The sequence below is a fragment of the Zeugodacus cucurbitae genome, chromosome 2 (genome assembly GCF_028554725.1).
Source record: "Zeugodacus cucurbitae isolate PBARC_wt_2022May chromosome 2, idZeuCucr1.2, whole genome shotgun sequence".
Classification (NCBI taxonomy): Eukaryota; Metazoa; Arthropoda; class Insecta; order Diptera; family Tephritidae; genus Zeugodacus; species Zeugodacus cucurbitae.
Genome location: NC_071667.1, coordinates 26,335,675 through 26,360,865, shown reverse-complemented (window position 1 = coordinate 26,360,865; position 25,191 = coordinate 26,335,675). Strand labels below are relative to the sequence as shown.

The following is a 25,191-nucleotide window of genomic DNA, read 5'->3' as shown; positions in this document are numbered from 1 at the left end:
ATACATATGTATATGCGGAATAAATCCCCACCGTATTTTTGAAAAACCTATAATTAGGTATATGGGAGCTAGGAGATGTTATGACCCGATTTTAATAATTTTTTTAACCGAACACTATTAGAAGAAAACAATTTCCTCTGAATTACATTAAATTATCTAAGATATTTACCCAAATTTTCGGTTAAAATTTACCCTTATTCGCTGAGTTCAACATGTTCCATATCTGGGGCCTTGAAAAGTTATAGTCCGTTTTCGACAATTTTTTCACAAGTGAAGTCAGAAATGATATGCACTATTTGTGTAAAGTTTTATTCCGCTATCTTCATTGGTTCCTTATGTATACATGATAAAGTGAAGGAATCAGATGGACACCAAAATTGAGTTATAAGGAAAGTAGTCGTGGTTGTGAACCGATTTCGCTCAATTTTTAGCCGTGTTATCAGGGTGTAAAGAAAATATTATATTCCGTATTTCATTGAAATTTGTCGAGTAGTTCCTGAGATATGGTTTTTTACCCATAATTGGGCGATGCCGCGCCCATTTTTTCGTTTTGTAAAAAAATCTGTGTGCACCTTCCTTCTACTATTATTTCTGTGTAATTTAGTGTTTCTGTCGTTTTTCGTTAGTGAGTTAACCCACTTTTAGTAATTTTCAACCTAACATTTATATGGGAAGTGGGCGTGGTTACTATCCGATTTCAACTATTTTCAACATGGTGTGTGGTGGGGTACGTAAGAGAACCGACTGCAGAAAGTTTGGTTTATATAGCTTCATTGGTTTGCGAGATATATACAAATGCCCCTTCCTAGTGCGATCCCTTATTCCAAGTTTTACTTTTATAACTTCATTTATGGCTTAGTTACGACTCTTTATGTGTCACTTTGGTATATATGACTCTATATCTACCTCGTCTAGTTTTAGGTGTTACAAACAAGCGTTATGTGAACAAAACTATTATACTCTCGTAGCAACTTTGTTGCGAGAGTATAAAAAAAAGTAAATTTTGAGATGAGCTAGATTTTTTAGATCCTGAGATTAGGTTAGTTTTATCTTATCCAACATTGTCATATCAATTAATTTTTTTTCTCATTGCCTATGTATTAAATAATGAATAAATATTATAATACCATTACATTATATTAATGCCATACGCTTACATATATTTACTTGTCTGTGTATTACGTACATACATACATATGTAAGTAGTTAAAACCTTGCTTAGTTGTTATGTAAAATTTTCAAGTATTTTAAGCAAGTAAAATATACTCGTATACATACAACGTTCTCATTTCAATATACATACGTAAATGCTTTCACCCTGGTATGGAAACCAATTTTCGTTTTCTCTTTCCGATCGTCATTCGTAATAATCTAAATCGTGTTACAGCTGTGAATGGCAAAGTTCTAAAATTATACATTTCTAAATACAGTGGAACTTCTCTAACTCGAATCACCATAATCCAGAAAAAACTTCGAGTGAGAGACTTCGACTTATAGAATTTTCATTAAACCATGCAATTTTTTAAAAAACTAAAATACAGACTTATACCCAGTTTTATTTATATATTTCGCATCAAGTTTTATGTACACACGTTAAAACAAGTATTATGTAATTTTCTTTCTTGGGGTTTGCTATTGTTTGACTCTTGACGTCTGTTTAAAATTTTGTATTATGCCCTGGTCGAAAACTTCGAGTTATGGAAGGAAACTTGTATGAAATTTTACTTCTATTGCCATTTCAAGTGTTCGAGTTATGGAGAACTTCGAGTTATAGAATTTCGAGTTATGGAAGGAAATTTGTATGAAATTTGATTTCTAAACGCTATTGCCAATTTCAAAGTGCGAGTTATGGCGATCTACGACTTATAGAAGTTCGAGTTACGGAAGTTCCACTGTATATATGTACATAAGTATATATACATGTATTTGTGTAAACGTAACTTTCGTATTGGTGTTGCATTTATTATTTACTTTCCATGCGCTCACCAGTTTTCTATAAGATTCACCTGTCGAAGGTAGTAAATAGCAATATTATTTAAGTCTTAAAGGGCTAAATATGTACCAAAAAAATTACATCGAAAGATTTCTTACTTCAAATATTGAGTAGTTGGCCATTAGAGTGTTTAATAACAATGATTTTAATATTTTTTATATCACTTCTATAAAATAAATACTCTTATATATAATCATAACACATATTTGTATAAGTTTTCTTATTTGTTTATGGAAAACAAATTTATTGACTAATAATTTATTGTGAAGTGCAATTTTTTTATATCACACATTCTAAATGTTTAGCAGACACAATAGAGCTGCATAGGAAGGAACATTCTATCTTTTTACTTATTACCTTCTTTTGTATGATACATACGAGAATTGATATATGCTTGGACATTTTACCACATATATACCAAATACCGTATACTCATTTATATTTATTATTTTATATCGTATACAAAGATATGTATGTCTGCAATCTAAAAACTAACCTTAAAGTACATAGTATGTACATTCGCAATAGAGTTGCATTAACTTTATTTTTCCACTACCAACTGTTGTGCTCTCGTCTCGGAAAAGGGTTGTTGTTGTTGTTGGGGGTTGTGTTACTATGGCTTGTTTGTTGCTGTTATCAGTGGTGGACGAATGTAAAGTAAAAAGAGAAAGTAATCATTTGACGGTTTGTTTTAAGCACTGTGCTAATAGAACAGTTTTTCTGTTAATTTGCAATCAAGAAAATGTTTAATATAAATTATTTATTTATTTTTATACTCTCGCAACAAAAGAGAGTATTATTTCACATAACGGTTGTTTGTAAGTCATAAAACTAAACGAGTTAGATATAGGGTTATATACAATCAAAATGATCAGGATGACGAGACGAGTTAAAATCCGGATGTCTGTCTGTCCGTCACATGTTCCGTGAGACCGTAGGAGGGTCGCAGGCTACGGGTCTACGCCAAGCAAAGCGTTTTATTGGAGGGTATAACACCAAAAGATTTAGTTGTGTAATAAACCTCCCCAGATTGTGTAGCACTTCACAGAAGTAGGAGTAAATTATTGGGTCTCAGCAACCATACTGAGGAACGCATCGACTCCCTCACTCACAGTACCATCTTGAATTTATAAGAATGCTGGGACAGGTCGTAGCGCAGTCCTCTATACTTCTATTCTATTCTAACCTTTCCTTACTTGTTTATTATTAAAATTTGATTAAACCTCGTGTTATATTTTTATACCATGCATGTGTTATTATTAAATATACATATGTATATATTATGTCTATAAGCATTTATTATATACATACGTATATTGCTATTCATCATCAATTTCTCAGTACCTTGTAGTTTTTGTAAATTCCTGCATTGTTTATTTCTATTTAATTTACCTTCGTTTGCATCATTTGATTATTCACCGCTTCTGTCAAGACTATCGTCTATTTGGGAAAATATCTGTCCATTCGTTGAACACTATGTTATAGATATAAGGTATACTTAGTATATTTTTATATATGTACATATGTACATAAGTATCATATAAATATGTCTACATAAGTTTGTCTAATTGCATTCGCAGACATAGATTTACATATGTATATGCACATGTTTACATATAAAACTGATGCTTAAGGGGCTTTCACATTTGTGATTACATTCGTTACGGTTGCTTGTATTTGACTTTACAACGCAACTTATTTCGATTACTTTACGTTCAGGTTAGGGTTGTTTTTTGACTTGCTTTCAGGGTAGTAATTCCTACTTGTCCGAGTACAACAGCTATCTGTATATGCTTTATTGATATTAAAACAAACGTCATAATAAATTTGTAAGTATTTTTTCACGTACCTTCCTTTAAATACCATCTCTCGGTCTAGTACTTCATAGAACTCAACGTCGTTTACTTAATTCAGCCAGTGAGGAGAAATATATAAAAATGATAATTAAACTAAATTTTTAATACTATGCATGGGAGTTTCAATCTGACAGATGTTCAGTCGATATATGTAAATAAATAACAAATGCTAATGAAAGGCATTCCACGATACAAATGCACTGGGAGAAGAAACATTTCAATCAAACACATTTAATACGTTCCAATCGCATTGACTACCAGATATCTTGTGGATACATTAAATTACTGTAAATGCTTTCTATTGTTCTATTGCTATTTGATCATACCTTGCAGGAAAATTTTCATTTCAATAATTCCGTGAAAATTTATAGATACGGAATGAATTAAATTAGTAAATTGTTTGTAACTATTTTAATGACCGTATGTGTATGACCGAAATAATTGTAGTTGTTGTTCGGCAACCACGACTGCATACAAACATTCGGGGAAGTATTTCTCCACTGGCTATTGTTTATTAGTAAAACGTTAAATGAACTTACTATTTGCTCTAAGCTGAAAATTTTATCTAAGTTTAGATATTTGTTGCTATTTCTTCTGTTTGTTGTTGTATCTTCCAATTGTGCCATTTTATAACTTCTGGTTTTCTCACAATACATACATATGTACTCGCATATCCATCGAGCCGTAACTACATCGTATTTATTCATATTTTCCGTTGAGTAATCTCGTACGTGTTCCATTTTAACGGCCTTGAACTCATTTTCATGCCCACTATTGCAGTCGGCAATTTACACACTTAAACATACATTTTGTTTAACAAAAACAACAATAAGAAGAGAAAAAGAAAAACTACAAGAGCATGGCGAAAATGAGCGTGAAAAGTGTAGTGGCATGTCGATATGGCAATTTTTCGAATGACACATTATAAAATGGCTTGCGGTATGGAATTCGTTGATATTTCATATACATATAATAATAACATATACATATGTATATACATAAGTGCTGATAAATGAAAATAATTTGCAGGTGCGATTTTCCTACGGAGCAGCTATTGACAGCATTTTCAATTTTAGAATTTGTATGTGTTTATGTTATGTCAAGCTTATACATTGAAGAAGTGTTCATAATTTTCAACTCACTGCAATTGTAAAGACAACATACAAAAATACATACTTGTTGTGTTCAAAAAATAAGGGAAATTGTAAAATTTGAGTTTTCAGAGATTTGGACAATCCAATAGTCAACATATTTTTATTTTGCTGATAATACAAGCCCCTGAAGTACGATAACGCTAAGGTTAGAAGTATTTTTATGAGCTTGCCGATTTTCGTTTGTTAAAAGCTCACCTTTCGTTGCTTGTTCGTGAATTCTTGGCCAAAAATAATACTGTAACTATGACCCATATTCGCCAGATATGACTCCATATGATTTTTTTCCCATTTCCAAAAATAAAGATAATCTTAAAGTGCCGTCGTTTTACAAGCATACGAAAAATTGCTGAAAAAGCCAAAGGCCAACCCAAAAATTGAGTTTGAGAAGTGAAAAGTTTCGACAATCTGATGTCTACAACATTAATATAGACGAATGAATAAATATAAAAAAAAAAACGAAAATTACCGTTATTTTTAACACACCTCGTATGTAGTATGTGCGAAAGTACTCAAGTTTTTAGATTGTATCCTGTCTACTCGGACATACATAATTAAAACATGTTCCGCATAAGTATCTGATTTATTTTGTATATTTTTTACATGCTCTGAGATAAGCAGGAGCATAGTATATTGACAGACAGCTGACGAAAGAATATCCAAACAGACGGACTTATGGTCCTAACCAGAGCCACTGTTCTGGCTGTTGTGTTGTCTACCCGTCTGACTACTTGTTGGAGGTAACGCCAAAAAGGTAAAAGGGCACAAATCGACTAAGCACACTTAAATAGGTTTCCTCTACCTACCAATGTATGTACATATGTATACATTTATATAATATGCACCAATATATAGTTGGTATGACGCGTCAAACTCGTTTTGCTGTGCAATAAAAAAATGAAAATAACAAATTTAAGTATATTGTGCGTTCTCAACATTTGTTTCTTAATTGCATACGTACAGATACTACATTATTATATATATTATTTAAACTTACCTGTATTACTTGCTAATTGTTTTTTTTTCTAAATTTTTTTTATAAAAATAATACGTTGACGTCATATAATTTGTGTGAGTTCAACCTCTTAATGATGAGCAAATAATACCATATACTCATTGGTACATAAATTTATTTCTACAATAAGATTGTTGCCTTCTTATATGTATGTATGTCTACTGTATGTGCATTTGCACTTCGTTTTGTATCTCTCAACAGCAAAGTACTCATATTAAACCTCATAAATTCACTCGCATCTTATGTACTTGCCGTTTCACTAAGCATTCAATGTAGTGTTGTTGTTCTTGTAACGTTAAACTTGTTCCTTGTATCGTCTTGTCATTTTCGACGAAAACAATAAGCAAAGCAGAAAGCGAGAAACAAAATATAAACAAACTAGAAACAGCTGATTTCGTTATGTACTTGTGCGCTTATGTATGCAAGTGTATGTACTTGGTTTTTATCTATTTTTCTTTTGTTGTACGTTTCTTTCTGTTTTACTGGCCTGTAAAATTGCCACAAATAGTCAGTCATATAACCAGCTACAGATACTCGGAAGAGTGTAGCCGAGCACGAGGTAGACTAATAGACTTTCGCTCAATCACTCAAATTTGCTTTTCCACTCAAAACACTCACTGGTTCTCCTTCAAACACACACTCGGCCTAACATTTGTATTTACTGAGTGTGCAAATGCAATACCTCTCTTGCCTAAATCGCTGTCCTATAAGGTTATTTTTACACACCGACCTCACTACGTTCATATATATTTATGTGTGTACCTAGTTGCTTTGTTGCAAGAAAATGCCATTTCTCAACCTGCAACGGTGTCTTTGATATTGGAATTTCCTATTATTAAATATAACGGAGTCAAAATAAATGTTTAGGTTTCGAACATATATACATGTTTCGATCTTTCTATTATATCTCAGCTGTGAATAGACTTTGGTTGATATTTCTGCTCTTATCAAAAGAGCGTTATGTCACTTTTGAGCTTGGACTTACACTTGCATTTTCTTGATATTCTTTCTCGTATATACACCGATAAATAAATATACATACATATATGTATGTACATTGCTTATATATAATTGCATTCTAAATACAGAATCCTCGTTATATTTGTTGTTGAAGACGCCATCTCATTGTAGATTTTGAATTGATTGTTTGGTTTTCTCCACGTTCTGTACCATTTCATTGTCTCTTATCTGCGCACATTGTATTCCGTCGTTTTCGAAATGAGTACTACGCATTTACTGTTATGTTTACGATTCTTTTGTTCTCATATTTTCTATGCCGTGATCTCTACTTGATAGTTTTATGAATTTGAGTTCAAAGGGTCTAATTTTATTGTATCTACATATGTATATATGTATGTATGTATCTAATACCAGTATAATTCATTTTAGATACATTAATTTTATTTCAGTTTTTTTTTCGAAGAAATTAATTACGAATTTTGAGGTGCGTGACCGCAGGTCACTTCTTCGCGAATAAATTAATATCTTAAATTAAGTTTATACCAAACCTTAAACCGATTGGCACTGTTGGCTAAACTTCCTCATATACTGACTTTAGCAGGATTTTAACAGAGAACTACTTTACTAAAAAGTGCGAAAAATTCTGTCAAAGTATAATATAACTGGATAATACATACATTTACATATTATTATACATCAAAAAAATATTTCTTTCTTAATTTTTTCGAATTTCACAAAATTATTATTTTGAACTCTGAAGCTAAGCTCTTATATTGTATTAAGAAAATATTGCTAGATAAAGAATTCATTTAAATAATTATACTTCAAGTAACCGTGACTCTACAAATTCACGTTGACCAGTTTCAATTTGTTCATAAACATTGACTAAATAGCCCGCCCAGCGACTTGAACCCCATCGAAATTATGTTCGAGATATCATGTTTAATGTTTTCGAAAATATACGAACTAATGCTCTTAATGCTAATAAAGCTATTTATGGACTGTAGAGCGTCAATCAGTTTAGGAATATGTGTAACTGTTTCTGACTCAAAATTAGTTGAATTATTGCTTTATATAAGTTAGGAATTGAAATTTTTGTGGTTTTAGTTAATTCTAAGTATTTTATTGGTTCACTGCTTTTTATGAACACAATTTTCAAATACTTTTGATTTAGTGAAACGTATAGGAATATAAAATAATTTATGTGTACAGATATATTATGTCTTTATCGTATAAATTGGAAATAGTTGATTTTTAATTGAATTACACTTATTTATGAAAACCCATTAGTTTTTCTAATTTCCCAATGGGCACTGCTAATAAAATAAACACATGTGCATACATAGCATAGCTTAGAATTAACATATTTAGTAAATAATGTGCTAAATTATTCTATAGTCTGAAGTCCTTAGTTGTAGTTGTATGATTTCAATGCTTTTTAAATCAAAAAATATTGTCATGAGATTTCATAATTTTTTTTTTATTTATGAAAATTTTGATATTTTGATTAAATTATTTGTGTATTAAAAATCGATGCATTTAAATTTCAAACAAAAAATTATTGAATTCACTACATTAATTATACAAATTTCTACAATTTGCAGTTTCTCCGAAGCGGCTAATCAGCATAAACACAAACATCAGTGAAAGCAGTGAGAAAGTGACATCAAACGTAGTGAAATCGAAAATAAAACTTAAATATTAACATAAATAGTGTCCTTTGACATTAATAAGAATCGTGATTAATAAGAATCGGCAAAAAAAAAAAATATATATATTCTAATATAGTATACGCAAACCCCAACAGCAATAGCATTGTAGCTACACAACAATAGTCAAAAACGTAATTTATTTTTATTTTCCTTTTTTACTTTTATATCGTGTAAAGAAATTAAATTGGCTATAACACGAAAAAGGACACAAGTGTTGCAAGGGCATGTTTAGTGTGATCGAAAGTGCGGTTAAGTGTCGTCTATGGCCGAATCCGTTAACAGTCAATCGCTCTCTGCAGTGACGGAGGGGCACGACGACAGCACCACCATAGCTACCACGGCGCTAGCAACAACAACAACCACAACTAAATCACGTAGTAGACAACTGAAGCAAAAGCAACGTTCAACACAACAAACACAATATAATCGTCATAAACAAATCAAATTACAAGAATTCAAAACCAATAAAAGCAACAACAAACAACAACTACAACATACAACCAGTAGTACCGGAAGTGGTAGTGGTAGTGATATCGCTAATACAATAGCTCAACAGCAACAACAACTTCATAAAACGTCGTTTAGTGTGAGTAGTTCAAATAAGCGCGCTCATAGCAAAAATCGCTCGGCTGCAACAACAGGAACTGCAACTGGTAATAGTAGCAACTTTAGCCGAAAGCGATCGTCGTCACGAGGAGCCTTCAATAGTAGCAGCACTACAGCTGAGGCTGCTTCAACCAGTGCAATAAGTGCCACACGTAGTGACCGTAAACGTCACCACGATCACCAGCAGCAACTAAAGTCCACCACAACTACAGCAACAGCGACAACCTCATCACAACAAAAAAGCAATAAAGGTAAGAAGGTGGTCTATGTTGGTTTGACAATTTGTATAGACTTTAAAGTTATTGTAACTGTAAAAAAACAAAATTATTATTTTATGGAAATATCTGGTAGAAGAACAAGAAGGTCGGTATAAAAATTATTCCAAATTAAACTATTGATTCGTACGCAGCTTAATAACGGTTGTTGCCATTTGGGCACATGTCAATTTGTCGATTTACAGTTGTCAAACCTTCTAGGGCAGCTATTTAAACTAACAAAGTTTTTGGTATTTAAATTATATTTTTGGATTTTTTTTGCAAATAACACTGATTATGAATCATTCGGCAGATTCAAGTTCACCACTTAAGAAGCGCCGTTATCATACTACTAACATATCTGCTAGCACATCAACAACAACACTCCCAGCAACAACAGCGGCGCATAACAAACCCTTTTTAGCATCAACTACATCCACAGAGGACTTAGGTGCTGGTATTAATTCAGGTGATTGTGTTGCACAGCGGACACGCTCTAAGACACTCACCACAGAAGACACACACAACATTGTTAGTGCTACTGGCAATCAGAGCCATAGACATTCATTTCCACTTGTATCCGCAAAGAAGCAGACACGTCGCAGTGGGGGCACAAGTATCGGGAGTGGCCTTAACAAAAGTAATAGTAAAAGCAGTCAACACATTGAGTCAGTGTTTACAGCAGCAGCAGCAGCAGCAACAGCAACAGCAACAGGATCGCAACGCAACAGCATTAGTGTGAGCAGTAGCAGCGGCAGCAGTAGCACCAGCACCGGCCATACAAAAAGTAACTTACTAAATTATTTTCGAAAAACACGTAAAATCAGTCACAGTCGTACTGCAGCGCTCAACAAACGAGGAACAGCACACTTCGCAGACGATAGTGCCGATAATAGCAGCGATAACAACCAGCAAAACCAACAACAAGAGAAGAAAAACCGTAAACTCAACACAAACGTTGAGAGAAAGAACAACAACCGAGCAAATTCAAGGCAAAGTAAGAGTCTTCAAAGTAGCAACGCTCATACCACTACAGCAACGTCTTCTGCGTTACGCAAAAGTGAATGTGGTAGTGGTGATAAGAGGCAGCAACAAAACCAAAAGCAAAGTACTCGCTCCTCCTTATCAGTTGTAGGCAGTCGAATCAAATTAAATACGAAATCAACAGCAACAACAACAACTGCAAACGTTGACACAACAAACACAAACTCTCAACATAGTCAGAGCGCAGCACCGTCAGCCACAGCTGTAGCTAGTAACGCAGAAGGGCCATCGAGCAGTCGAACAACGACCGCTGGTGCTGTAGCTAGCGTCGACAGATATTGTAAATATCGTAAGAGTTTACGCAACTATCATCAGCTGATTTCGTTTGTAAACGATACAAACACTGGTATTGGTAATTCGTCTACTCCGAATAACGCTTCAAACACAACGAATACAAATTTAAACGACGAGAGCGTTACAAACGAGAGTGTCTTTGCTGTTGGTGCCATTAACGCCGCTGAAGTTGACGATAACGATAATTCGGAAGATAACATTGATATCTACGACGAGGATAACGAGGCGGCTGATCTAGAGGACGATTCGATTGTAGCCGACAGTGACATTGTTATACGCGGCGACGGCGACATTGACGACGAGGACGAAGAGGAAGACGTCGACGACGAAGACGACGATATCGACGACGAAGAGGAGGAAGACGACGACGATATCGTTGAAGAAGAGGAAGAGGACGAAGAACTAGCCACAGAGGATTCTGAGGAAGCTGTTGAAGGTGAGTTTTTCTTCAGAGTTTCTACCGTTTTTCATGGAATACCAAATGCAATGCTAAATAAAAATATGCAAAAACAAGCACGAAACAAAGGAAATGATAAATGCGCATTAAACCAAATGTGTGCTGCATTTTTACACAACACAATAATCAGCTTGAATAAATATGAATTGGCATAAGTTGTATTTGTTACTGTAAATTGGCTACTACAACCATAATAACAACAGTTATTTAAACGATATACAGCGACTTGTTTTTAGCCTTTAATATGTAGCTGAATTGTTTGAATTTTCTATGAAACGTATATATGTATGTTATTTATATGTAGAACGTAAAAGTGCAAACTTGCATTTATTTGTTTATTAAGGTTGCGGTTATAAAATGAGAGTTTTGACTGTGCTATTAACTATGAGCCTGTAAAATTACATTTACACACATGTGCGAAACTAGAATATTTTTTCTAAAGTAACGCAAAGTTAAAAAATATATAGTTTGATTATTTTACTTTTGAAGTGAAACACAGAAATTATACTCAAAAATAATTTTCTATTTTATTGAAAGCATCTATAAATGATGAAGAAAATTCGAATGAAATAAAATAATGGCAAAAAAAAATAAATATTAGCTTTCTTTGTTCATTTAAATTCTCCAAAACTCTCATTTATATATTTTTACAAACATATGTTTGGATATGTACAAATGTACATAAATACTTTAATTGTAAATACAACATATTAGTCAATAGAATTATACACAAACGTACATATATAAATATCACGTTTTTATACACTAATATGCATAATTGTATATATAGAGTGTGAATCATTTCTGAATCGGCACAAACTTCCATAAAAAGTGAAAATTTTATAAATTCGGAAATATAGTGCTGTCACCTTTTAATAGGGCTGAGCAGCTGTCTATGAAGCGTCAATAATTATTATATACTTGAGTAAACTTTTAATATACAATATTCAATGTTTACTAACAATGCTATCTGTTAATAATCATCTATTATGCACCTCTACTTACTTACACTTAACCTGTGCTTTTGTCCATAAATTATCATGGTTAATATTATCGCAGTAATAGTACTATCTAACTGAGGCAAGTGGGCGGGTCCACTGCTTGTCGGAAAAATATTCGTATTTGATTTTTTTTGTTTGTTTATATGCATTACATTATCTGTTGTTATTATGTATACAAATGTCACAATGTTTAAGACTAGATGTATAACATACAGTACCCGCTTTGGTTACGAAGCAAAGGAGTTATAGAAGGTAGGTTAATTTTCAAAGCACTGCTTTCTGAGAACAAATCACTGATAGCGATCGGAGGTGGCAGCTCTGGCAGATGACAACAACGATGGCGATGAAACAGCTCAGATATTTTTAGAAGAATCACAAAGTGCAATATCAGCCGTTATTTCTTTAAAATTGTTATCATTAGCACGCAGATATTTGATACGTGTTGAGAGAAGAAGTGTGAAGTGAGTGGAGTAGGCAACCAAAAATTTCAAAATTCATTCCAAGGAAGAAATAATATGCTCGTATAGTTTGAAATATCACTATGCTGTGCTGTAGAGCGAAATTAAAGGGCATAAATAATAAAAACACTAATAATAATAATAAAATATAACAAAAGAAGAGCGCAGAGTAATAAGGGTTAAGCGAAGAGGCGAGACATTGCGCCATGCGCACCAATATGATATAATATATACATATAATATATAATAATATGATTTAATATATTATATATAAGTATATATTCGAAAATTTAATAAGAGTACATACATATGTACACTTAAATAAAACAAAATCGAACTCAAGGGTTAATTTTTGCACGTTGTTGTTGTTGCAGTTGTAGTTGTTGAAGAGAGTATTATTTGGTGTTGTCTTTTTAAATTATAATTTGCTTACGTTTTCTGTTTTTGTACGTTAACGAATTGAATTTTGTACTTATAATTATTAAATTTTTTTTTACAAAAACTTTGGAAGTTTAAAAATAACGAAAATTGTTTTAGAAAAAATTTGTTAATAATATAAATACATACATTAATCATACGGCGTAAAAAATTCCCATTTGTTGTTGTGAATGATGATGATGATGTTGTTGTTGTGGTTGTCGTCTTCGTTGCCTACGTCATGAACGACATCAATGATAATGATTTGCGATTCCAATACCAACAATCTTGTGTTCTTGTTGCATCATTTTATAATTGAGTTATCTGAGCACAAAAATAACAGCATCAACAACAACAACATAGCAGGTGTATAGAAAAAACGCATAAGTTATATTTGTGCAAATTGCTGCATAATGAATTCGCTTTTTATTGCGTCAAGAAAAATCAACAAACATATATATATATATAAAGTTAGTCCTGACTATGTGTGCGAAAGAGAGCTATAACGAAGTGTCGAACTGTTCTACAACTGCACGGAGGGAGTTCGTATACAAATTTCTTACCTAACTAATTGCTTGGTTGCGACGAGGAACGGGCGTTACCAACAACAACATCATCGTCGTCGTTGTCACAAAGCAGCAGCAATTCATTAAATATCAGCCAATACCTAAAGGCCCACAACTTATCAGCCACCACAGTCATCAACAACACCTTCATTCTCGTTAATTCATTAGCAGCCTTACATAATAAAACATGAACAATAGGACAAACTCGTTACTTTCATTCAGGAAATAAATTAATATTTAATTATAAACAAAACAAAATAAAAAATCTAAACAAAAAAATAAAATATCAATATCAGCAACCAACAACTACAACAAGACTTTTCTTCTGTTTGATTCCCCTCCAACGCGTTTCAAAGGTAACCGCTCAAAAGCTCCCGTTTGTGTAAAGTTTGTTGCTGTTAGTAGTAACAAGAGGAACCAAAAGCAGAGTAATAAGAAGAGTCGAAAACGTCAAGTGCAATTCGTACAGAATCAAACAAGTGGCAATAGTAAGAGCAGGCGCAAGATCAGGATTGAAAAGAACGTTGGCAGCAGCAGAGAGCGTTCAAATCACAAAAATATTGGTATTACTGAGACCGCTGCCACAAACGCAGTTACGACGACGGGCTACAATAAGGCCCCGAATCTGGGGGCACGACAGACGCGCAGTAGTGGTGGCAGCACAGATTTTGTTGCTGGCGGTTTACCAGGCACAGCCACAATTGCGGGTGGCAACAGAGGTGGCGCGTCCATATCAGGTGTAGCAGTAGCTGCAACATTTGGACAACAGCCACAATCACAAGCACAGCCACAGCAACAGCCGGCGTTGCCACATCATTCGCACTTGCAGAACCCACTACTTACACACTATAACCAGCAGGCACCGCAACAGGTGGCATCACAAGTATTATTAGCGCATCAACAGGTGCCGCAGCAATCGCATTATTTACACGTACCAGTTGCGGCCGGCGGTGCCCATCACTATTTTAACGCACAGACGAATTATCAGTCGCAGTTGCAGACGCAACACCATAATTTACATCAGCATCATCAACCTCATCAGCAACATCATCATCAGCATCAGCAACAACAAACACGCTTGCAACAATTGCAAACGCAGTCGTCACAACAACAACAACACCAAAATCAAAACCAGCACGCACAAACGCAACTGCAATCTCAAGTGCAACAGCAACAACAACAACCCGTGCATTTCTATCACGCGACTTACCCGAACAACAGCGCAGTAGCAGCAACAACCGCGGCCGCTGCTGCAGTCGCTGCTTCAACCACAGCCATATTAAACTTGAATCTTAATCACTATCAATCAACAGGACCTGTCGCCGGAGCAGCATCCATAAGTACAGCACCGCTTATCTATCAACAACAACAACAACAGCAAGCACCAGTACCGCCACCACCACTGCCGCAAGCTTTGCAGCAGCAGCCACAAATTCCACAACAACCACTGCATCCACAACTTGGTGGACGATATATCCATTCAAATCCCCATCTGCACCAGCCGCAGCAACCACCATCTGTCCCAGCACTACCGTTGCCGGTCGGCCACTTACAGGCAGAACCACCACAACCGTTACATCGCATTCCACATTCAGCACCGCCACCGCCGCCGCCTACTGCTGCATCATCCGCGCGTCATCACCAAGTACATCCGGCCACTATTGATATAGGATTAGGCGCCGGGTTGGTTGTTGATCGCTCGACTGCTACCACAGCCTCTTTTACGCCGCATTTGAACGCACAAATACCGCCACCACCGCACAGTTACGGGAGCAATCGTACGGCGATCGTTGCAGGAGTGGGTGGAGGAGGATTCAAGACATCGGCCAGTGCATCGGGAGGAGCGGCTTTAGCGTCGGCAGCGACACCGTCACATTCTTCACACTCGCTGAGGCGCAGTTTACGAAGCAAAACGGGTTCTTGCGTCAGTTCAGCAGCGCAACACGGCAGTGGCAGCGGGAGTGGAAGTGCAAGTGGCAATGGGGCGGGTAGCGGCGGCCTTGGCGTACATAATGCTGCAGTTGTCACAGCGCCAACGCTATTAGCATCGTCGAGTGGTGGTGGTGGCGTTGGTGGTGCCATACCATTGACGGCGGCATCTGCCATTGGAAACCACCAACAATATAATCTTCACCATCCACAACACTCACTTGCCCCCACGCATGCACATCATCACCACCATCATCATCATAACCAACTACAACAGCAAACATTGCTGCACCATCAACAACAACAGCAGCAACAACAACAACAACAACACCATCATCACATGCTCCATCAAACGGTTGCTGCGCCGGGTGGTGCGGTTGTTGTTGCTATAGGCACATCACAACAAAATCAAAGCGTATCATTAATGCAACAACAACAACAACAACAACATATGCAACAGCAGCAACAACAGCAACAGGCACACCATCGTGCTCACATTATGCAGCCCGGTTTCCTCTATAACTATCGCGCCACTGCTACCAACGCGCATACGAACGCCATGACATCGAGCCACTTCGTTGGTGCGTCGTCTGCGAGTGCTGCCGCCATCGCCACCGCTAATGCCAACTCTACCACCGCTGCTGCCAACACCGCCACCGCTAGCATCGCCACTGTCGCAACGAATAGTAGCCACATAAATTTGAATGCGCATAATAAAGCGAGCGGTAAGTTTGTGCAGCAAATGCGGGGTTGATGTTTTTGGTTTACGTTTACGTTTTCGTTATCGTTAATAGTTTTTTCTTTACAACTTTGATTCTAACTATGCCGCCAGTGCCTGTGCAGAGTTTAGATGTAGTCTATTTCATTTACAAAACATAAATTTTTATAAATTTTAGTTTATATTGTCATTGCTGTGTTTATAACTGTATATATTGTTAAAATGGGGATTAAAAGGTGCTGGTTTAAAGAACAGTGGGACATATATTGTATGAGAGTGGTGTCCCAATATGCTATCTTAGTCCTAAGAAATGTATATAAATTTAGGGGTTATGTTAAATGCCTGGATTTGGATACCGTTATTTTGTAATAAAATAATACATATCTATCTGAGTTTAAAATGGGTACCATACCCGTCCATTACATATTTCAAGCCACCATAATGACAGTGTCTTAGTAGACATTGTAAATTACTAAATTTAAATGCAATTGAAAAAACTCTAAAAACTTTTCAAAATAAAGTAATGATTTATTTTAGAATTTATTTTGACTTGCTAATCAAAACCATAATTGTCGATAAATTAGTTTTTCACCAGTTTGCTAATATTCCTAAAGTAAATTCCGATCATCATGATACCTCTAGGTAAGCCCTCTGAATTTATCAACATATTCGAGCGGTTTAACACCGTTATATTTTTTCCTGTGCGACTAATTTATGATCTTTAACCTTTTTTTTATAGAATTTCACGCCAAATCTCACTACAAAACCTCATTTCTGTAAATTTCAACTATATTATTCAAATTATTGAATAATATTTTAGAACACCTTTAAAAAACATCTTAATTAAAACTGTTTACAATTTATACAACTTTACAATAAAAAATGTTGGGGTCTTATTAAAGATTTTCGTCACAAATGTCGAGTAACAAATCAGTTTTAAGTCAAAAGTTGTGTACATTTCATTAACAACTAACCTGAGAACACACTCTCGAAACGTCAGATTTCTATATATTTAGGCTCTCTAGCTTACACTATTTTTACCACATTGTATATATGAACGTAGATACTTTTGAAGCTCTACCCTTAAACATTTATGGGCAGCCAAGCTTATTTAGAGTAGCTCATTGGAGGGCGTGGTCGTGGGCATAATGCGGAAATGGTTACTTTTAAAGTTATTTTAAAATTTTTGTGTAGAGTTCTGTAGAATTTTTTAAGCATGTTAAAAGATTTTAATACGAAACTAGCGAAATTATTTACTTTCATGGCGCATTCTAATCTACCACCCACTACCACTACCACAACAAAAACAACGCACGCAAATTTGTACACAACAGCTTCTGCGGATGCGTTAAGCTATAGTTTAATGGCACAACAACCGTCTAGTGGACCGCCGAACACTGGTGGACAATCGACCACAGGTAATTGCAAAAGAAAACACAAAACGAAAAACAGGGAGTGCTTACCGAGTATTACCAATCATCTCCTCTCATAATCTGCATCATCATGAAATTATGTTTTCGTATCCCTTTTTATTATTTTGTATATATTTATATTAACTTTTGTATATTTTTGAGTTTCTAAGCTTTGCAATTAACTTGCAATTTGGCCGCGCTCAAAAATATGCTACACATTTTTTTTCTTGTTTTTATTATTCCCAAATATTGTAAGACCCGAATATACCTCTAATATCCTGGTTTACCATATCCTCTGACTGCTCTCCCTCCCTACATGCCCTGGTAAGTGGTGACAGCACTGTATATTTACAATTGATTTTATTTTTCTTTCAAATTATTATTTTATTGTAGTACGAATTTATATTTTGAGCCTAAACGTTGTTCTGATTATTAGTAGAATATTAAAATTGCATTAAAAATAAATAAATTTATATTTTTCTTACAGCTAACCTCAGCGTTTCCACCGCCTTGGGCGCCGCCAATTCAAATCTAGCGAATAACTCAAGTGCGAGCGCTGGTGCGGGTGCCGGTGTGGGCACCGCTTCCGCTACCGCAACGGCCACGAATACCGGAGCGGGCGTCACCACTGCCGCCACCTCGCACGCCGACTCGGAAAGCGATGACAGCGAAGTGGGGCGTTTGCAGGCGTTACTGGAGGCGCGCGGCCTACCACCACACCTCTTTGGCGCTTTGGGACCACGCATGACACACATTCTGCATCGCACCATTGGCAATAGCAGCTCATCGAAAGCACAACAATTACTACAAGGCTTACAATCGCACGATGAGAGTCAACAGCTGCAAGCGGCCATCGAAATGTGCCAAATGCTGGTGATGGGCAATGAGGACACGTTAGCCGGTTTCCCAATCAAACAGGTGGTGCCGGCACTGATTACGCTACTGCGTATGGAAAATAATTTCGATATTATGAATAATGCGTGTCGTGCACTCGCCTACATGTTGGAAGCTCTGCCACGCTCCTCGGGCACTGTCGTGGAAGCTGTGCCGGTGTTTCTGGAAAAGTTGCAAGCCATTCAATGCATGGATGTGGCTGAGCAGAGTTTAACTGCGCTCGAAATACTGTCGCGTCGTCACAACAAAGCCATACTGCAAGCCAACGGTGTATCAGCGTGTCTGACGTTCCTCGACTTCTTCTCGATCAATGCACAGCGTGCAGCGCTTGCAATCACTGCAAACTGTTGTTTAAATTTACACCCGGAGGAGTTTCATTTCGTCGCCGAAAGTCTACCGCTTTTGGCTCGGTTACTATCGCAGCAGGACAAAAAATGTGTGGAGAGCGTTTGTTCGGCGTTTTGTCGTTTGGTAGAGAGCTTCCAGCATGATCCGAAACGTTTGCAAGAGATCGCCAGCAAAGAGTTACTTAAGAACTGTCAGCAATTATTGGTTGTTACACCCACCATACTTAATAGCGGCACCTTCACATCCGTCGTACGCATGTTGAGTCTAATGTGCGGCAACTGCCCCGACCTAGCCATTTCGCTATTAAAGAATGACATTGCATCCACTCTGCTTTACTTGCTAACCGGTAATGCAGAGCCCAACACATCGACTGCGTCGCACGTTGAGCTTATCACACGCTCCCCATCTGAGCTATACGAAATCACATGCCTAATTGGTGAACTTATGCCACGCTTGCCAACAGATGGCATTTTTACAGTAGACGCACTCCTCGATCGCCCCACACTCAACACTCAGGATCAAGTTCAATGGCAGTGGCGCGACGATCGCGGTACTTGGCACAACTACTCAACGATAGATTCACGTATGATTGAGGCGGCACATCTGAATTCTGATGATGAGTTCAGCTTAAGCACACTGGGTCGCACGTACACCGTCGACTTTCACTCGATGCAACAGATAAACGAAGACACCGGCACTACGCGACCGGTGCAGCGTAAAATAAATCCAAACTATGTGCCACCTCTCCCACCACCAACGGCATCTGCATCATCAGCAACAGCTGGTCAGGATCTGTCTGCATCAGCGGTGGCCACAGCAATTACGGCTTTAACTAATACAGTGGCGAGTACAGCGGCAAATACATCGACGCAATCCAGCACACCCAGCACTGCACCAAATACGCCTGCCACTAGCAGTTCACAACAACGTCGTCGCGCTTCGGTGGATGCACGAATTGCTTGCCTTAAAGAGGAGCGCGGTTTGGCTGCAGAGTTTATAAAGAACCTATTTAATGTACTTTACGAAGTATATAGTTCATCTGCCGGTCCAAATGTGCGCTACAAATGTTTGCGCGCACTTTTACGAATGGTCTACTATGCTACACCCGAACTGTTGAGGGATGTGCTTAAAAACCAGCTAGTTTCCAGTCATATAGCCGGCATGATGGGTAGTAACGACTTGCGTATTGTAGTCGGTGCATTACAAATGGCCGAGATACTAATGCAAAAACTGCCAGACGTGTTCGGCACACACTTCCGTCGCGAAGGTGTCATATATCAAATCACACAACTCACCGATCCCAACAACCCGATTTGTGCCAATCCTTCACCGAAATCGTTACCCGGAGCAAGCGGTTCGCAAAGTGCGCCACCATCCGCTTCCGGTTTGCAAGTAAATCCGTTCTTTATGGACAATACTGCTTCGGCCGGTGGATCAACGACAGCCGGTAATTCAACACCCAATACGTCAAAACCCGGTGCTAATCAAGCGCATCATCATCAGTATACAGTCAAGAGCTTTTCACATGCAATGAATGCTTTAACTGCCAATGCCTCGGGTGTGGCTGGTAATGGCCAAAAGGTGACGTTGGCTATGCCACCCAGCTCTGGTTCGTTGTTAATGTCACAAATACCTGCTGCCAATGTTCAATCACGTCAGCAATCCGCTGGCTCTTTAGCGCTTACCATAAACTCTAATGCGGGCATAACACCGCCAGTGACGGTCATAGGTGCTGCTGGCACGGCGGCTGAACTACATTATCACTACAGCAGCTCTGCACCGCCTGCAGCAGGCCCACCCTCACACGCACATCTAGCACAGACACCCAACTTCTTTGTTTATTCGACAAGTGCAGCTCCTCCTTTGCCGCCTGGAGATCCCCGGCAATATGCGCATGGACATTTCCACCATCCTCCACCGCACTTCCAGCCACATGCACCCCCACCACCTACACATCATGTTGAACTGCTGCCTTCGTCATCTAGTGCATCGGTTAGTGTTAATCCAACAACAATAATAGCACATCCACCACCTCAGCAGCATATGCCACAAGTGGTGTTTGCACCCACAACAAATGTTTGTGATCCACACTATCACAGCAACAGTGCCGTGGCGGCCACAAGCGCAGGATCCGCGTCTGCGTCATCCTCGTCCGCTTCAGCGTTGCAACACAAAATGTCCGACATGTTGAAACGCAAGGTCCCACCGAAACGGAAATCTCAATCAAGTAGTCGTTCAAAGTCGCGTCAAGATGAGGGCGGCAGTTCGTCCACATCGTCGATGCACGATTTGTTAAGTCGCGCCACAAGTGAGTCATTCACAATAGCAACCCTAAAGCATACACAATGTACTTACATTATTTCTTTTTTGTTTTATAGGCCTTGGTAGCAGCACGGGACGCAGCACACCAAACGCCAGCGGTGGTAAATCGCGTTTCAGCGGCGGTGGTGCTGCCAGTAGTGCTGGCGCTAGCAGTAGTGGTAGTAGCTCGACAAAGACTTCATTCCTCGCTTCGTTAAATCCCGCACGTTGGGGACGTCAAGGATCTCACCACAGTTCATTTACCAAAGATACGGCCAGTACAAATCACGCAGGCAGCGGCAGCAGCAATACTAGTGGCGGCGCAGTCAACGCAGCACATGCTGCTAGTCACAGTGCGAACAATGCGGCGAATAGTATCAGCAAGAGCATATCCAATGCAAACCTCATTGCCGCCGGCAATCGTGAGAAGGCACGCCAATGGGTGCGTGAACAGGCCATTACGTTTGTGAAACGTTATGCCGAGCAAGAGAACGCCAAGAATGATGGTGCTGCCAGTGGCAGCGGTGGTTCAGCGAGTGCCATAAGCGGTGGCACTCATGTACTGCAACGTTTATCTACTATTATCTTTAAGCTCAATGGTAGTTTCCAAGACTGCTTAGATGCGCTTCTTGAACTGAAAACTATTTTATTGGAAAGTGATATCTCACCTTTTGAAGTCAATCACTCGGGTCTGATCAAGGCAATGTTGAATTTCATGACATGCGAAGATGGCATAGTGGGTCGCGACAGCCGTTTACGTTCGTTTATGCATGTATTCGCGGGATTACCACTGGAACCGTTAAAGAAGGTGGGCCAAATACCAAACATAGACGCCGTTGCATTCAATGCATTTGTGGCGAAATTAAACGGCTGCGTCACACAGCTGGAGCAATTCCCTGTTAAGGTGCACGACTTTCCATCCGGACCGGGTGGGCGGTCTAACACCAGTGCGCTCAAATTCTTTAACACACATCAGTTAAAAGTGAGTTTTTATAGTCGTATTTTTACATAAGCCATACATATTCATAAACACTTTCTCTAAATAATACATAGTGCAACTTACAACGTCACCCTGAATGCACGAATCTCAGACAATGGAAAGGTGGCACCGTCAAGATTGATCCTCTTGCTATGGTTCAAGCGATTGAGCGTTATTTGGTTGTTCGTGGATATGGCGGGATACGCGGCGATTCCGATGACGACTCCGAGGAGGACATGGATGACAATGTAGCCGCTGTTGTAATGTCACAAAGCGGGTTCAAGCATAAATTACAATTCTTAATCGGCGATCACGTTTTGCCCTACAACATGACAGTTTACCAGGCGGTCAAACAATTTTCACCCTTGGTCAATGATCAATCCGAAACGGATACGGACACGGAAACGCCACTGGGCAACGCTAGCGTTTGGGTACAGCAACACACAATTTACTACAGACCTGTGGAGGAAGAGGCGAACTCCAGTGGTGCGGTTGCTAGCGGTACGAGTAGTCTGAACATTAGTAAACATATTGCTGCATCATCTTCAGTAGCGGCTGGCACTTCTGGGTCGGGCATACATACACCCACAGGGGGTACAGCATCGACGGGCACATCCTCATCATCGAAAAAGAGTAATAAATCTTCGTCCAAGTTGTTGCGCAAGAAAACCGAATTGTGGCATGAGGGCATTGCCCCCGCCACTGTGTCAGCGCTGAAGGCATTCCTAACAAGCACACTGCCGCCCGAATTAGTGACCGTGCAAGATGCTTCATTAGATGCGCTCTGTATGCTGCGTATCATTAATGCGCTTAATCGACATTGGGAACAACTTTACGGCTGTGTGCATAGACAACACATTATTCCGCAATCGGAATTTGTGCATCCGAAAATTACTGCTAAGGCCAATAGGCAGTTGCAAGATCCACTTGTTATAATGACTGGCAATCTACCGCCATGGTTGCCACAAATTGGTATGGCATGTTCCTTCCTCTTCCCCTTCGAGACACGCCATCTGCTATTCTATGCGACAAGCTTCGATCGCGATCGTGCTTTGCAACGACTGTTGGACACTACACCTGATCTGAATGCGGCCGAGTCGTCGGAGCGTGTGGCACCGCGCTTGGACAGAAGGAAACGTGCAATATCACGCGAAGATATACTGAAACAAGCGGAGCACATTATTCAAGATGTTGGCCACTCGAAGGCATTGTTGGAGATACAATACGAAAACGAGGTAAGTTACTACAGACAAATCAAGTGTAATATTCATTAATTCACCAATAATTACAACATTAGGTTGGCACTGGACTTGGACCCACATTGGAGTTTTATGCCTTGGTATCAGCTGAGTTACAGCGTTGCGATTTAGGTCTGTGGAATGACAGTGATAGCTACAAACAAAACTCTTCAACCATAGTGGATGTAGTAAAAGCTAGCACCAGTGTGCATATAGATGAAGTGAATGAAGTTGCGACCGTACAAGATGATGTCGTTGCTGTGACATTGACAACAAATGCAACAGCACATGCTAATAACACAACTACAACGGCAAGTACAACCACGGTAACACGCTCCAGTAGCAGGAATCATCGTAGCGGTGATGGCCAACATGTCAACAGTAGCAGTGGTAGTGGAATGGGTATGTCAACGCGTAGTCATCACCACCCTCAACAGCAGCAGTCAAATACGGATCATATTGGTGGCACTTCGATGTCAAATGAGAATGCTTTAAATATGATAATTGAGCAACAAATAGCGGTTGATGAGTCACAACAACAACAACAGCAGCATAATACTTCACCATCCAATGGTCGTGGTAGTACGCCAACCGAAATTGGCGTGAATAGCACATCTGTTGCGACAATAACAACAAGCACATCGGTGACCTATGTCAATATGCCACATGGACTCTTCCCAATGCCACTAGGCAAATCATCGAAGTTACCACATGTTTCCAAATCAAAGGCGAAATTCAAATTCCTTGGAAAATTCATGGCGAAAGCTGTAATGGACAGCCGCATGGTAAGTGCATATATAAAATGATAAAAGTGGTTTAAATTAACATTAAAATATTAAATTTGTTATAAACAATTTATACTAATCATACAGATTATTATAGCATTCAAACTGTTTTGAGACACTCCTTAAAATTATTTTGCAGTTCTTTCGATAACAATCGTTCGATAATTAATGTTAAATAATAACAACTTAACTATTAATAATTATGGTTATGTTTTTAAATTTATTTAGATACTTCAAAATTTTTATACAATGTACAGTATTTAACACATTAAATGTAAAAAAAAATATTTTTCAGCTTGATCTGCCTTTCTCGATACCATTCTATCGTTGGTTATTGAGTGAGGAACAATCGGTTGGTCTCTCCGAGCTGGCATGGGTTGCGCCCGAAGTACAAAGCAGCTTGGTGCGACTTCAAGATGTAGTCCACGAACGTGAACGTATACTTGCGGATGCCAATCTCGATGCAATGGAGAAGACTGAAAAGGTAAGCACTTGAAATGCGATGCAAATATATTGTATTTCAACATTTATGATATCTATTGCGATTTTAGATTGAATCACTTGACTTGGACGGTTGTCCCATAGCTGATTTGGGCTTAGATTTTGTATTACCCGGTTATGCTAATATTGAATTGTGTCGCGGTGGACGTGATACGCCCGTAACAATACACAATCTGCATCAGTATATCTCATTGGTGACGTATTGGTTTCTGGTCGAAGGCGTGCAGAAACAATTTGAGGCATTGCGAGAAGGTAAGAACTCGACGTTAAAATGCAACTTGCAATTATACAATATACTTATA

General features: G+C 38.3%; 1 protein-coding gene across 6 annotated transcripts in view; it reads left to right on the top strand.

The window, feature by feature from the left end:
• LOC105213092 (E3 ubiquitin-protein ligase TRIP12) overlaps window positions 1-25,191 on the top strand; it is a 32,369-nt gene that overhangs the window by 2,044 nt on the left and 5,134 nt on the right. The window contains exons 2-12 of one of the 6 annotated variants that reach the window (XM_029040898.2): window positions 8,580-9,544; window positions 9,861-10,334; window positions 10,392-11,321; window positions 15,098-16,438; window positions 17,766-17,849; window positions 18,331-21,393; window positions 21,464-22,368; window positions 22,440-23,600; window positions 23,663-24,388; window positions 24,684-24,872; window positions 24,940-25,141. In XM_029040898.2, coding sequence (XP_028896731.2) covers window positions 8,950-9,544; window positions 9,861-10,334; window positions 10,392-11,321; window positions 15,098-16,438; window positions 17,766-17,849; window positions 18,331-21,393; window positions 21,464-22,368; window positions 22,440-23,600; window positions 23,663-24,388; window positions 24,684-24,872; window positions 24,940-25,141 — 9,670 coding nt within the window. In that variant the 5' untranslated portion in view covers window positions 8,580-8,949. Of the gene's footprint in view, window positions 1-8,579; window positions 9,545-9,860; window positions 11,322-14,140; window positions 16,439-17,675; window positions 17,850-18,330; window positions 21,394-21,463; window positions 22,369-22,439; window positions 23,601-23,662; window positions 24,389-24,683; window positions 24,873-24,939; window positions 25,142-25,191 lie in introns of all 6 variants that reach the window. The other 5 variants (XM_054228370.1, XM_011185647.3, XM_029040899.2 and 2 more) reach the window with 5 other exon arrangements.